A 16049-nucleotide genomic window follows, 5' to 3' on the forward strand; every position below is an offset into this window, starting at 1 on the left:
TCTCTTACACACACACATACACACACACACACGCACACACACACACACACACACACACACACACACACACACACACCTCAATAATCACATGACACACTCACTGATTGAAATTGTCTGGAAGTCAAAATATCTGAAAAAAAAAGTCATTATAGAAATCGATTCATCCATGCAATTTCCCATCACCAAATGGACCATCTATAAATCAATAAACAACTGCTCAGCAAAAATAAATCAATAAGAAATCTATAAACTCTCTAAGATCATACTACATACTGAGTAAACATATAACTTCCTCCAATCTAAAGCCATTTGACATTCAGACATTTTAATTTGTGCAGAAGTTATTCACAGACTGACCGTTTACTAAAGCTGTAATGCTGACCATCACTTTTGAAAAAACAAATTCCCACACTTTGTCAATAGCTCAAAGTGAAGAAAGGATTACTTTTTATTTATTATGTATTTATTTAATTTTGGAAAACATCTTCAAAACTGTTAAATTGATCACACACCCAGAAACACAGAAAAGTTATTGTGATAAGTAATAAGAAAGTTATTTGCAAGGTTACCTGGCAGTTTATATTGGAAATAAGTGGAGATATTAAAATGCTCTGTTTCTCATAATTATGCTGAAAAGTCTTAATGCAACCTTCTGATTTAGCATGGAACCATACCTCTCAACCTTAGAGCAAGAATTCTGGACAAAGCAAAAATAAAATTGGGACACAGGCCCAAAAATAGTTATGCATCACAGACACCATTGAAACAAGTGGAGCTGCTAATGTTTCTATCCCATTATTGTCAGTTAATCATTATATGGCTCATCAATCCTGAAACCATACTTTGAAATGACAAATCCTTTAAAAATAATAAAACATATTGGCTCCACATCCTGCAACTTCCTACCTGCAAACAACCACAGAGCTTTCACTGAAACTAGGTCTGCTTAGTCTAATGGCATACAATCTACCAGGATCTGGACTACCTGAAATAAATTAAATTATGATCTGTAAATTGTAAGTGCACTTTGTTTAATTAAACTACATTTCAAAGCCCACCTGCTGTATTTTTTTCAGTAACATCCCAATATCCATTTCCAGGTCACTTTACAAGACATTGGCAGTAGTAGACTTAGCATCCTCCAGATCCCTACAGGACCACACTCATACTGCTAACATTGTCCATTAAATGTAAATATCCATCCACTGTAAATGGCAAGAAGCTATGTCTTAAAAGATCTATTTTGGCATTCCTAGTACCCAAGTATCAGGTTTTGAAACAAAGAAACATATTCTCCACAGTTTGTAAGTCTCTGTCTTTAATAACCATCTACTATTGCAACACACATACACACTAAAACCCCCAACATTTATAAAATGACATTGTGCCCACCTGATTTGCCAGTATTGATGATCCACCAAAGATATGCTTACTGTTGTCCAATCTACCACTGCTTAGAACCCACCAATGACAAGACAGTACTGGGTGATTTTTTTTTGTTTGACAAAAAAAAAAAACAATAAACTTTATATGCTACAGTCCCACATTAATCAATCCATTACTGACCCATTAACCCAAGGCTGCTGTCTCATTCTTAATCCCTGGGACTGCATTACCTTGGATGACTACTTTTATTTCCTAAGCAAAAGACACAGATTGGAAGATGAGGCAAAAATCCAGACATTCTTCGAAAATCCATACAGTTGAGAGGTATGATTTCATATTCAATACAACACTCTCCCTGTCAGAAAAGCTGCAATTTAATGAAAGTGTACTTTTAATGTAGGATGCATTTGTGAGCTAACTTTTTTGTATGTTAGCCTCTTTGTGCATGTGTCTCTCTGCCATGCAGGCATAAACACACACACACACACACACACACACACACACACACACACACACACACACACACACACACACACACACACACACACACACACACAAACACTTCTACTTTCACCCTTATTTGGTGCAAAAAATCAAAACTAGAAGGATGGCATGTGTACATCGATGTTGGAATTAGAGGGTAGAGCATGGCAGAACTCACTCTGAGGGCGCGCATATGCCCATGGAACATCTACTTTAGTACTATATAGTAAAATACTGATAAAATGAAATAAACGCAGACAGCAATGTATTTTAACGCTTTTGTTCTATTAATAATTCTAGAACATCTTCAGAAAATCATTAAGTAACTAAATAGTTGTATTAAATGCACAATCAGCATCACAAATATTCTGCAAATCAAAAATGTACAATAATAACACCATTAGCTAGCACAAAAAACTGTGAATAAATAATTTAAAGTTATAAATACCTATTACAATATTTATATTCAACAACATTTGTTCTTTATACAGTAAGAAAAGGTGATATAAAAATGCAAATGTGTAAAAAAACAGATCAGATAATTTTATATTTTAATAAACTTTTAACTGATATAATTTCATTGATACCAGGATCTACATATGAAAGTAAACCTGCCATTTTAATTCTAAGAATTCTAAATAGATGTTATAAATATCAATAAAACAAGACTGAGTAACTTTTTCTTTAAGTAAAAAAAAAAGAAAAAATTCTAAAACTAGTAGAAGTGCTATGTCTTGCTAATGCATTATTTGCATCCCTCTTTTTAATAGCCAACAAATGCTCCATAATTCTTGTATTTAAATTACGTGTAGTCTTGTCTATTTAGAAACTATCACAGCTTCCACAACAGGCAAGATAAACAAATCCTGCGCTATTACAATCAAACCTGTCTTTAGCCACTAGGGTATAACTAATGTGTTTAAAATGATATGAACTCCCAGTATTAATATATCTGCAGTATTTACATGTATAACATTTTGAAAGGTTCCTACAGAACTATGAAATGTCTATTGTTTCCTTATGTTGAAATGTTCCAGCAGACATTTTAAATTCTTGTTTCTTTTGTAGATAAACTGGGGTTTCTTTCCCACTATATTACTCATCTCCTGGTTACCCAATATTACTTTCCAGTTTTCTTGTATTATTTACTTCACTTGATGCCCATTAGAACTCATAGGGATAGGAAAGGCCAAGTTTTTCTTTCACTGATACTGTCAGTCCCTTTAGGTGTAAATCTAGAAGTGAGTACTGGGGAAAAATTATCTTTCCTATGATGAATGACCTCGTCTGAAACACTCCTCAACATTTCAACTGGATAACCTCTAAGCTGAAACATTTTGATAAGAATCTCAACTTTTCCTAAAAATATGACATTGTCAATAATGATATGATTCAAATGAATAACCTGTCCTCAAAAATTATTGTGTTTCATGAGTTATGGATGATAACTAGTACAATGTAAATAGCTGTTAGTAAAACTTTCTTTGTGATAAATGTTGCTAACAAACATTTTCTTTTTAACATCCAAGAAAACTGATATGTCGAAAAAATGTGCTTTTGTTCCTATATTACTGATCTCAACATTAAGCCAAGATAAATTATTGTTAATTTCAACTACAAATTTCTCAAAGAGTACTTAACTCTCCATCCAAATGAAAAATAAATTATCAATATACCTTTTATAGTATGCCACATACTGAAATAAGGGTAATTGTTCTACATATTCCTTCTCCTACCAGCACATAACCACATTTGTAAAGAAGGGGGCAACCTTTGTGTCCATGGCTATGCCTCCAACTTATTAATAGATGTTGCCTTCAAAACTAAAAAATATTGTTAGTAAGTACTAATTCCAACAGTAAGCAGATAGTATCAATGTCCAAATTTTTGTCATTGTTATATTTACTTAGACACAATCTTACAAATTCAGTTCCTTCTTCTTGATTAATGACAGTATAAAGGGAATTGACATCCACTGAACATAAAAATTGTTTTTTGCCAGTAAAATTATAACCATTCATCTGATCTAAGATGACCCATGAATCTTTAAGAAAATACTTGCTATCCTATACAACGGGGTTAAGAATTGCATCTACATAAGCTGTTATAGTTACTGTTTTACTTTTGGGAACATAATAGGTCTAAAAGGTGGGTGAAGGTCATCTTTATGTATTTTAGGAATTCAAAACAATAATCTTAGCTGTGGCTCTTCTACTAAAGAAATTCAAACAATTATATGTTAATGCGACCCTGATGTTGCAGGTCAAGTAACATAATATTAATCAATTTAAAACTTTTTTGTTCTATATCTTTGGAAACCTTTTGATAACTATTGATGCCATCCAATAAAAGATTCATGGCAACATTGTATTCAACGACATTCATTATAACTAAACCATTGCCCTTCTCAGCCTTCATCCATATACAATCAGAGTAACTACAAAGCTGTCTCAAGGCAACTTTTTCTTTTCAGTTCAAATTATAAACTGAATTAACTTTACTATTTTTATACCATTATTGTCATATAAATCAGGTCAAATTCACATAATTTATAAAACACTTCCAATGTATTGATCAAAGTGGATTAACCATACTAGGTCTTTTAAACTGTGCTCTCTCCTGATTAATACTCACTTTATCAAAAATGTATTTTAAACTGAGTTTACATACAAAAAAGTTTAAAATCAATCAAAACATCAGTCTTAGAAGCTCTTTTGGTAGGTATAAAGTTAAAACCTTTATACAGGACATTTAATTCTTCCGATGTAAATTCTCTGTCACGAAGATTAAATATATATCATTTTGTCACTACTGTCCTCTTCCTTTCCCTCTTCCCTTCCCTTTGTTTGTTTTGTCTCTACTCATCATATAGAAATTATTGATTGAAGCTTAGCCCCCAGAGATGGACAGAACTTCCTCAATTCCAGATGAATGGACTGCTAAAACACAAGTGAACTTTCAGTATCAGACTAAATCAATGTTTGTGCCATTAAAGTCATAATATGACCATTGGAAGTCTCATTAGTACTAAAAGAACCCAACCAGTCTAAACTGATAGTTATTACACTACCAACATTAACTAATTCATTGTCCATGTCAGAACTAGCCTGTCCACTGTAATTCTTAATGACAAATGCTTGTTTGTTATTGTACACCAATAAATCTCTGTTAAGCTTCTTTTACTTTCTAATTATCAAAGTGGCCACATGTCTTTGAATTTTAGCTGACATATTGTTGAATAAGTTCTTAAATAATACAAAAGATGAATGTTGCAACAAATTGTTCTAATGCTTGTATTTAATCTTTTAAGGCCACAGTTTTGTTAATATCCCCTTTACTAGAAGATTAAGCACTCTAATCATGCCTTATTGCAAATTTCGCTTATGTCACTAAAGATTTTGCCATTATAGTATATGCCGTTTGGAAATGCATACACTCTAAGTCCTACTGGCACAATTTTAATATCACAGCATTTGTTTAAGTAAAAGTTTTCAGTTTCAAGGGACTTGAACCTGACCTAGCAAAGTTCTCACCAGCAATTGGGTTGGTACAAGGAATATTAGAGAATGGATTAATACCATCACTCACCAAAAAATCACTTACAGAACAGTAAGCCCAACCGTTCTCACCATCACTAGTAATTGTGCTATCATCCGAAGATGAATGTCTGTCCAATAAATCATTTGTAATCCTTAATGTACAGATGTACTCTTGAGCTTGCCAAATAACTGACTGTGCTTTAAAAACATCTTTCAATGTTAAAGCATATGTAATTCTTCTGGAATAGAGTGTACACTGAGGTTCAAAATAAGATCACTACCTTCTGACTTCTCTGCCAATGCACAGGACATTCTGTTGATGTGAAATTTCCAAAGTGCTTTTGCTAAAAATGATGTACCACCTACCACTTCACTTCTTGATACATCGACAAAGAACTTAGAACAAGACTGAAGGAAAAATACACAATAAAATCCGCAAACCTCCATGAGGCCCTGGTGGACAAACCTTAGGCACTATATAGTGAAATACTGGTAAAATAAATTCCTTATCAGCTAAACCTAATGTCAGTTATAGATCTACAGTAGTGAATTTTTTTCCGACCTGGATAAATAATTAGCCTTCAGATTACCCTGGTCAAAGTCACCAATAAAAACTGAACAAACATTATTAGATATGATATCTTTACTTCTAAGACCATGGAAAGAAGGAAGGTGTGCTGGCCATTAATAAAAATTCTGAACCAAAATAATATTAAAGCTCATATTCTATATCTATTCATAATTATAAAATTTTTCTAGCTTTGTCTCCATGCATCTTCAATACATTGGAAGACGTAACATCCTATGTCAAGAACTTAATTTCCTTCACTGAAGACATGGATTGGTCTAATGCCTCATTAAAAGAACATCAGATAAAAACAACTGGAATTAATCCACTAGTAAACAAACAAATAGTATCTATGTCAGCATCTCAAGCATGGAAGAAAGAAAAATAGTTGAATTCCATCGTATTTTTCTTAGTGAAGGTAACATCAGAATGTTCTTCATTAAAACTGAAATGCATGGACAAATTTAATGAACTGAGCAGTATAATTTGAGTAAAATAAAAGGACAGTGACATATTCTCACTTTACTTGCTGATATAGTTAAGTAACAAATATAATACACTTATATATATGAAGTTGTCAGTTGAAATGATTGCATTTGTCTCTTTCATTCTGTTTGTTCATTGATATTTATTATAATGTTATTAATATCTACTTTATTTAGAAGTTAAAAGTGATAATTGTGTGAAGAACACATTAAGATACATACCAAGTAATAAGCAAATACAAAGAATGAGCCTAATGTTTACACTAATTAGTGTAAGAATATTAATGAGTTGAATTTAGTTAACAAACTTATTGCTATTCATTTTGCAGCCATTAATAACAGATACTTTCTGGTTTTGGGTTAGTGTATCTTTTATTCTTATGTAGCTACCAAGGGCAGGAAGCCTTTAATGGCTTCTTAAGCTATGAATATAATATGTCTAGCTTCAAACTGCTGTGTGTAGTTTGAGTTAATTACTGACTCTCTCACATCTACATATTTTATTATTTAAATATTTATACTCTCTATATATTTGGTAATAAATTCCATAACTGATTTTTAATTAAGATTGCACTTTCCTGCCTCTTTGGTTGATGTTACTGAAGTTGCATTTGTGATTACAAATACATAGATGTTGGTTTGGTGGATCCATTTTCAAATAAATATTAACAATCTATTATGGCAGATCTAAGCTGACATCACATCTTTCTTTTAAAGTGTTATTTAAAAGTTACTGAAATTTAACTGATTTGTCCAAAGTATTGTTTAGAAGAACTTAAAAAGAGCTGCCAAATGCCTAATCTCAACAACTTTCTGTTTTATTATTTCCCCTTCTGCTTAATTCACAAATAAGTTAGCATTTGCATTACACTAATAATTAAATGTATTTGTCTCAAGTAAGTTAATGAATGCCCTGTACTCCTTTTATGAAGAACCAATGATTTCTGTCACTGGAATACAACAAGAAAAACTTTTGTTTGTCTTTTAAGAAAGACATTCATGCTTATTCCTATACTTTAAATGAATTTGCTTTAAAGTACATACCTTGAAATTAACATAATCAGTGATTATCAGTCTGTCAAATCAGATAAGTGGTGCACACAAATGTATTAACCCTTGCAATATAGAGGCATTTAATGCATAATTAAGGTAGATTATCTGTAAAGTAGAGTATCATAATGGTGAAGTTTCAAAGCTATTGTATAGAGGGGAAATAGAGTAATAAAGATTTGAACAGCAAGATGACACTAAAACTTGCTTATCATACCAGGAAGTAGCTTTTAGAGAAATTCATTTCTTAATGATTTGAAGGGAAAATAAGAGATAAAAGTACAGAAAAAAGGTATATACAATTTCAAGCTTTATAATGGAGTTATAGGTGGTAGTGTAAGAAAAAGCATTGGGTTAGTTTAAAGGATGTTGCAACAGTTATGCTTTTACTCAGTAACACCACTTAAAAATTAGAGCAGAGAGATTGTGTAGAGAGGAGAGTCTCATTAATGGCTTAGATTAAAGTTGTAATATATGACTCACACATTGATCTGTCATTCCTTTAATTCAAGGAAAAAGACTGAAATTGAATTTTGTGTGATCATTTATCACTTGGACTTTAACTTTGTTTCGACTAGATTAGACTATTAAAAACATAAATTAATGTTTTAGTAAACCTTAGTCACCTTTCTGAATATTATCTTTACGCAGAAATTAGCCAAACTTTTTTTATCAATGGAATTGTAATGCTGTATTAATTAAAGGTGACACTAGAAGATGGTATCTATTCTACACTTGATTATACATGTTGCTTTGCTTATGTCTTCTCATTTTGTAATAGTTTAAATGAATCAGTTTAAAAATATTGAAGATGCTTAAAAGGTGATATGAAAAATATGCTTTCATAATGAATAATGTCATAATACCCTAAGAAGGCCAAGCAACAGTACATTGTAAGACATTAATTTCAGAATGCAAATATGCATTCAACAATTTTGTTAAAGACTAATGTTATGCAAATGGATTAAGGAGTCCAAAATCAAATCAATGAAACATAGTTTTCTGACCAATATTTCATGTTGCTAGTTATAACAGTCTTCTATTTCACCCAATTTATTATGTGCTGATTTATGAGTCCAAGACCTTAGATGTTTCCATAGGTACAAAACTTAAAATACTTTGTTACTTGGAAATCTATACAAAATCTACTTTCATTTACATAATATAGGGATTATAGATTATGTTTACTAATGTGATGTTAAATATTCTGAGAAACAGGTAGATAAACAAAATCTATGATTAGTGGATTAAATAAATCTAGCAAATTTAGTTTTGTTTCCACCATGCATTTTACCATAAACATTGTATTTTAAATAGCATCTTATTATGTGTTTACTGCCATTCTGTTCAGAATATTATGCAAAGGATCTTATAGGTTCATAGGTTCATAGGTGTGTACTAGTCTAACGGCCCTGGAGCCTTTACAAGCCTAGCCCATAGGATTACACTAATGGGAAGTCTATTCCATAGCATGGGCAGTCTCTGGGCTAAGAACCTGTCCCTCCAGCATGTTCTGTTGATTGTGGTAATGAGGTTGAGATCTCTGGAGTGTGTGGTGCAGAGGGATTGGGATTTCTTTAGATGTAGCATTATTAACAGAGCTGGGTCAGACATGGCTTTGTAAGTCAAGCAGAGATCACCTCTTGAGAAAAACAGAGGATGAATGTTGAAAAATTATTGTGAATTTTATTTTGTTAGCTAAGTCATTTTCCTGCCTAGTTTCCTTCATAGAAGATATTTATGCCTGATGCTATGATTATCACATGTAATAGGAAAGATAGAATCAAAAATCATTTAATGGAATGACATTATTGAATAATAGGGGATTTGTATTAGGGAGATACTAGAAAATGCAGAAACAGCAATTACACTGGTGTGCATTCATTCAAACAGTTAGTGCATGGAAACAGATTCAAAAGTACTTCCTTAATAAAACTGCTTTTCCAGCAGATATTTATGTGGGAGTACATCTATCTATCTATCTATCTATCTATCTATCTATCTATCTATATGTGAAATTTGGGCATATCTTCTGGTGACTAACATTCAAGTCACATAGATTAACAAAATATCAAAATAATAAATTAGTCACAGGTATAAAAGATATGCTTTATGAATTTAAATCTTATTATCAAAAATTAAATTGAGATGATAATTCAATAAATTCAGACAAAAAGATAATAGCTGACTTTTTACAGACTTCCTGATTAGGCAGAGTCTAACATTTGCAAATTGGTACATTTTGCTGAAGCTCTTAGACTATCAAAGGGGAATGAAAAACAAGGCCGCCCCTTTATCCCTTTATTCACATTGGTTACTGAACCTTTTGCAACCTTTAACAATTAAAATTTAACATAATACTAAAACTTCAGAAATAACACAATTTAAGAATCAACAGTTCTACTTTTTGTTGATGACATGTTATTAACTTTAACAAATACAGAAAAGTCTCTCGATTAATTACAAGACATATGAGAAATTGTTAAAAAATGTCTGGGCTAAGACTTAATAAAAACATCATGTTTATTAGTTCTAAATTTTAAAGAAGAAATACTTCAAAAATCACAGTTCTTTAAATGGGATTCTCAAGCAATTTAATTTCTAGAAATTTCTATAAAAAAATGCAATGACAATAAAAAATACCGTAAGGAATGAAATCAAGTATTGATAACTGGAACAGCATTTTGCTTACATTTATAGAAAGATTATACCTAATTAAAATGGTACCTTTGCAAGAAATATTGTATCCTCTTCAAAGTATTGTACAAATACCTACAAAGAATCAACAGAAATTACTGAACTTTTTAACACTAATATTTTTATGGTTTCTGAATAAACTAAGCATTTAATTTCATATAAATGTCATATAAAATTGGGATAAGGGGGTATAAAATTCCAAGACATAGACTCATACTTTCTAGCTTCCTATATTAAAGTACTTATTTGCTGGATTGAAAAATCATTTGATTTTACCTGGACAATACTTCATTTACAGTTATTTGGTGGTGTGCCTGACATTATAAAAATGTAGCTAATAACATCAAATAGTTTTCTATATAGTGTAAACAGCAATATCACCTCAAACCATGTAAATTATACATTTATAAACAGGTAGAGTGAAAAAAAGAGTAGGTATTCTATATCCTTTTTTGTTCAAAAAGAGGTCTAGTAGAAGGTAATTACAAGGTAAAGATAAAACAATAAATGGATGAAAGTTTCATTAGGTCATTTAACTATTTTTCTAATACAAATTTAAAAACTATATTGATAATTTGATTCAAGAGTACAAACTAATGAAGAAAGAATATTCACGCTCTCAGAGGATACATTAAAAACACTTCCGGTATCTGGGTAAATAACTAAGAAAACTATACCCAAGTTATTTGAATATATATAATGTAATATAGTATAATAATATATTAAATGAGTCTTACTGAAAGTAAATATTTCATCAACATGATTATATATTTTTAATTAGAGACAACCCACTCCAAAATCAATAGCTAAAACAACTCGAGCACCATTCTGGGAAATATTCACCTGAGCATGCAGTTATAGAGCTTTTTAAACCCCTGACAAAATTTCCAAAATAAAAAATTCTAATAGACAAGCAGTATACTGGAAGCATGTAATTTATGATTGAGATACTGTGACTTTTCCAGAATAGCATGTTATGTTTTCAAGCTTTATAGTCTGATAATTGTGTAATAGACAAGGAATCAGTCTTATTTAATGAGCCAATACCTACTCAATGATCTTGAACAATAGCATCTTGCATGATCTGTATTAGCATTTGCAAGGAAAAGCAATCACCAGAAATTGAGAGAGAAAGGATCTTCCACATCTCTCAAATTTCCTACCACTGTTACAATCTGTTTTTGAAAAGAAATAACAATTTTAACAACTAATACAGTTTTACCTTGTGCATCTACCAAGTAAAACAATTGGTTAAAAGTTGAGAATTTATTGTGATAATTTGGAAAGCAACAGATTTGATTCATACTCCTCTTGGTCTTTTTGCCAGATTGCTTTATCTCAGCTCTAAGCATAAAGAATGGGAGTTGACTTTATGAATTTTAATACCAAGCAGATAATGCAAATTTTGTAAATATTGCATATAGTTACAAAGTATTTGGTTATTGTTATTTATGGGTATTAGCTTGAACTGTTAAAACTTCTTAAGTTAATGTGCACTTTGAAAATGTATATAAGAAATATGTTTGAATGCATATGACTGCTTGCCATTCAATAAAAATATTTAATAAAAAAGTTACTGAGAGAAGCAGCTGTATGGAGATCTTGCATCTAATATCCTCTTAAACAGTATGAAATCCTAAAATACCTAAAATACATAATCTTTTAGGGAAAATGTACAAAGAACAAGGAAACACAAATTGGGAACAGAGAAATACTACTAAACAATAAATGTTAGGAAACATTTATAGGGATCTATAACAGCCTTCCCAATGAGTGTAGTGGAGCTACACATGCCGAAGCAGGTGAGAGTTTACAGAATCAATTGCAGTCCCACCAATAATTATTCAATTCAGAAATCAATTGATAATGCAACTAACAAAAATGAAAATAATACACCAAGAGCTTATTTGGAGTAAAGAGCACTTATTTATTTAAAATAAGTAAGCATTTCTCCTCTTCAATATCATAAAAACTGCATTAGACCATTGGAATGATAAACTGTATCCATAAATCTAGTTTTGAAATTATCCACCTCAGATCACTGCAAGTTTTACTTTTCTTGTAAAACAGGTCTAATCATAATGCTTACCTTACAGCTATGGGCTGAAATGATTCTAAGATCTGCAGGGATTCTGTCTCCACCTTTAATTTCTACTAAATCCCCAAGAACGACATCTTCTGCATTGATGGACATCTTTTCACCATCTCTGATCACAAGTGCTTGCTGAGGAGAAACCATTGCACAATTATAGTTTTTGATTAATTAAGACAGGTGTGATGCAGTTTCTTTAGATTTATTGTTCAACTAATATAAAGAACCGTTTGTCTATCCAATTGTTATTGACATCTGGTTACAAGGAAGGTGTGATTATAAACCCGCTTTGGTTGGGATAAGTAGGTTGTCCTGATTCAGATACTTGTTGCCTACTCTAAATAGTCACGTGCCTCTCATCAACTTCTTCCATGAAAGAATGGATAGTGTCAAAGATATGTCTTCTCGGAAATGATGCCCAAATTAACCTTTATTTTTATTGCACAACCATATAATACACAAGCAAAAATGCATGATAAAACATCAAAAAGATAACAAACCTCACAAACTGCTAAAAAGATAACTTAACCTTAGTCCATGCACACTCCCTTGTACCACAGAAAGTTTCAGGAAGTAAGCATGTCATTGCTAGGGGTTTTTTTTGTTTGGAAAACTCACTACCATAATTTCCTCTCAATATTTCAGCACTATTTGTTAAGGGGGTTGTGCACTATTAAAGAAAATAGACCTCTTAATTCTTCTGCACTATTACAGGAATTGACCCCATTCACAAATCAGTAAATCCAAAACTCCCCCTCCAGTTCCCAATGCAACTGTGGCTTAAAAATGGACGTATCTGCCTTATCAATTATATACACTTGCAGACATTAAAGACCCTGTAGATTTTATTTAACTAACTATCCTCTCTTTTCAAACACATATTAAAGGCTGAGCTGATTTGTTTGGAAATTAATACCCTATGCTTCCAAATTAATATAGTAAAAAAACTAGCAGTGAGATGGGACAAGTGGGTGTATCCAACATCTAATCTATTGCTCAGCATCTACTTTAATCTGGCTCTGGAGTTTAAACACTGGTATACCAAGGAAAATGACAAAATTATCACTGATGCAGATGTTTCATGTATTTTGCAAATGCTATCAACATTAATGACATATCCAAGATGGAGGGTGTTGGAGCAAAAGAAGTCCCTTAATTTGAAAATAATTTCCCCTGTGAATTAGTGTTACAACCTCAAGTGATTCACTAATCCAGTTTTGCACCTACTGACTAATTTATAAACAGAGTAGACGTGTCCATGAGAGACATCTGACCCCTTGGCTGCAGTTTCTTTTTCACTTCTTTTTAGCACTCCTCTTTTTTATATTGAAGCCACTGTTTCTCATTAAAGCAGAACACAGTTTGAAAGAAGTTGTGATAATGCTGAAATAAGTAGATGGCTTTTGTTTCTAGCTTTTGAAACACAAATTTGTTTTATTAATGCACCTTTAATGTGTATTTGTATGGTTTATTTTGATCACCACAAGATCTCTTGTCATGACTAACTTGGGACTAAAGAATCTACTTTTGGGATTCAAAAGAAATACATTTATTTATTTATTTATTATGCTCGATTAATGAGAAAGTCTGACTGGTCAATAAAATAATTTTTCAGTGGAGGCACATGGAGGAAACCTCCAAGTGACATAAATAGGTTTACCTTTAGAAATGCGAATCACACTCATGTGAACACCAAATGTTTGAAAGGACATTTTCAAGATCGCACAATGTCGACCTGAATATATTCGAAACACTAAAGGTCAACTATGCCAGGTAATTCGCTCTTTAAACATCCGCACAACAGTAGTACGACCTTAACTACTGTTGCATATGTAGGTATGTAGCTTCCCCATTCTGTGTTAGGCTGATAGATCCCAAATGCACTAGTAGCACACTAGAACTTTGTAATTCATCATTGTGGATTACTGTGTATAGCAGATAGCATCACAGAATGGCAGTATGAACCCCTGTAAATGACTGTGTAAAGGCAAACTATTAATGAATAATGACATGTAACTCCTGGTGTTGGTTCAGGTTACTTCGCTATATGTTGTTCTTGAATTATGTCATAGACAGTAGCCAATATTCTATAGTCTGTCTCATTACGGCATCCCTGAAAGTAATCTAATGTGCAGGTATTTAAATCTTAGTATAGAATGATGTTACCTGAGTGGCATATAGTCCATTGTATGTAATGTTGACTACAAACTGATTGATGACAGTATAACTGAAAGTTGTTCACCTTTCATTTGCAACTGCTTTTGTACCACAAGTCTTAATGACTAAACTATATTGGGTAGAGAGTATGCTCTATGAATATTGGTTATAGTGTGGCAAGAAATCCTTTCAAGCTGGGTTCATGTATGTAATGCTATGGACAACACTGCAATAAGTAACACGGTGGTTTATATGTAGCAAGTGTATGTTGTGGCACAGCACACAACAGAAGCAATGGTAAAATGTGTAATGTTTAATTGCATTATACCTGTCCTGTCAGTGCTCATATGTGTGTTTCATTGTTGTTCAACTGAAAAGTGAGTGTGATGTCAACTGTCTTTTAGGCTGGGGAAGGTGGTTCACAGGAATATGCGCCAGGTATGTTGAATACAGTGTACAGTACAAGCAGGACCCAAAAAGGACATGAATTGCTAATGATTGATGGTTATCAGTACTACCAAGAGAAGTGTGTACAAGCTAAGCAATACTGGTGTTGTACACGTAAAAATAAGGAAAAATGTAAGGGTAGATGTGTTACAGAATCAGACAAGGATGGTTATAAACTGGTTAAGAGCAACCCATTACCATGCACCCGATGTGCTGCAAAGGGAGGTAATGAGAGTGAAACACCAACTCAAACATCGTGCAGAGCAGTCTGTAGAAGACCCCTGAAAAATAGTTGCTGAAGTTCTAGCTGGTAAATCAGCAGACGTGGTGAATGAGTTACCTACTACTACTGCCCTAAAGCAAAGCATTGGGAGGCAGAGGTATAAGCAAAAGTTTGCCATATTTAAAGACTTCTGTTCCCTGAGGGAATTGACTGCAGATATGCTACCCTTGAAGACTGGTACATTTCTAATACGGCACAGCGCAGATATGCCTAGTGACACAGATGTTGTTGTGATAAACACTAGGGACAATCTTAGAATGATGTGTGAGTCGGAATACATACTGGCAATTGGTACCTTCCCCATCAGCATGAGTGAATGCAGACAAATATATACATTACATTGTGCACTTAATGGTGGTGTGAGCAAAAATGTAGTACCAGTGGTGTATGGGATACTGCCCAGTAAAAGTGAGGATTGTTATGACAAGTTTTGGGGAATGATAATGCAATTATGCAATGACAATGAACTAGCCTGTTACCCAACATGATTCTAACTGATTTCAAATGTGCTGCAGTTAACTCTATTAGGAGGCACCTACCCAACACCATAGCCAAGGGCTGTTGGTTCCATTTTTGTCAAATAGTGTGGATGAATATCCAGAAGTTGTATCTGGCAGGTAACTTCAGTAGCAGTTTGTCTTTCACCATGTTATGCAAAGAGATACCAGCGTTGGCATTTGTTGCACCTGAAGATATCAGTACCACTTTTGCAGAAATAGAAGTTGACATGCCAGAGGAGGGCAAGCCATTATGTACCTTCTTTAAAGAAACATACATCCATGGTAGGCCACATAGGTATGGAATGCGTGGAAATACATCTGAGAGGGTACCCCCACTGTTTGATAGCTCCTTCTGGAACCAA

At 32.8% G+C, this 16049-nt stretch overlaps 1 protein-coding gene across 1 annotated transcript in view; it reads right to left on the minus strand.

The window, feature by feature from the left end:
• Positions 1-16049, minus strand: part of LOC122803366 (sodium/potassium-transporting ATPase subunit alpha-1-like) — a 577066-nt gene that overhangs the window by 464171 nt on the left and 96846 nt on the right. The window contains exon 6 of the mRNA XM_044072943.1: positions 12298-12432. Within this exon, the coding sequence (XP_043928878.1) occupies positions 12298-12432 (135 nt within the window). The remainder of the gene's footprint in view (positions 1-12297; positions 12433-16049) is intronic.

This window comes from Protopterus annectens, chromosome 5.part1, assembly GCF_019279795.1.
Source record: "Protopterus annectens isolate FY-2018-M chromosome 5.part1, PAN1.0, whole genome shotgun sequence".
Lineage (NCBI taxonomy): Eukaryota > Metazoa > Chordata > Ceratodontiformes > Protopteridae > Protopterus > Protopterus annectens.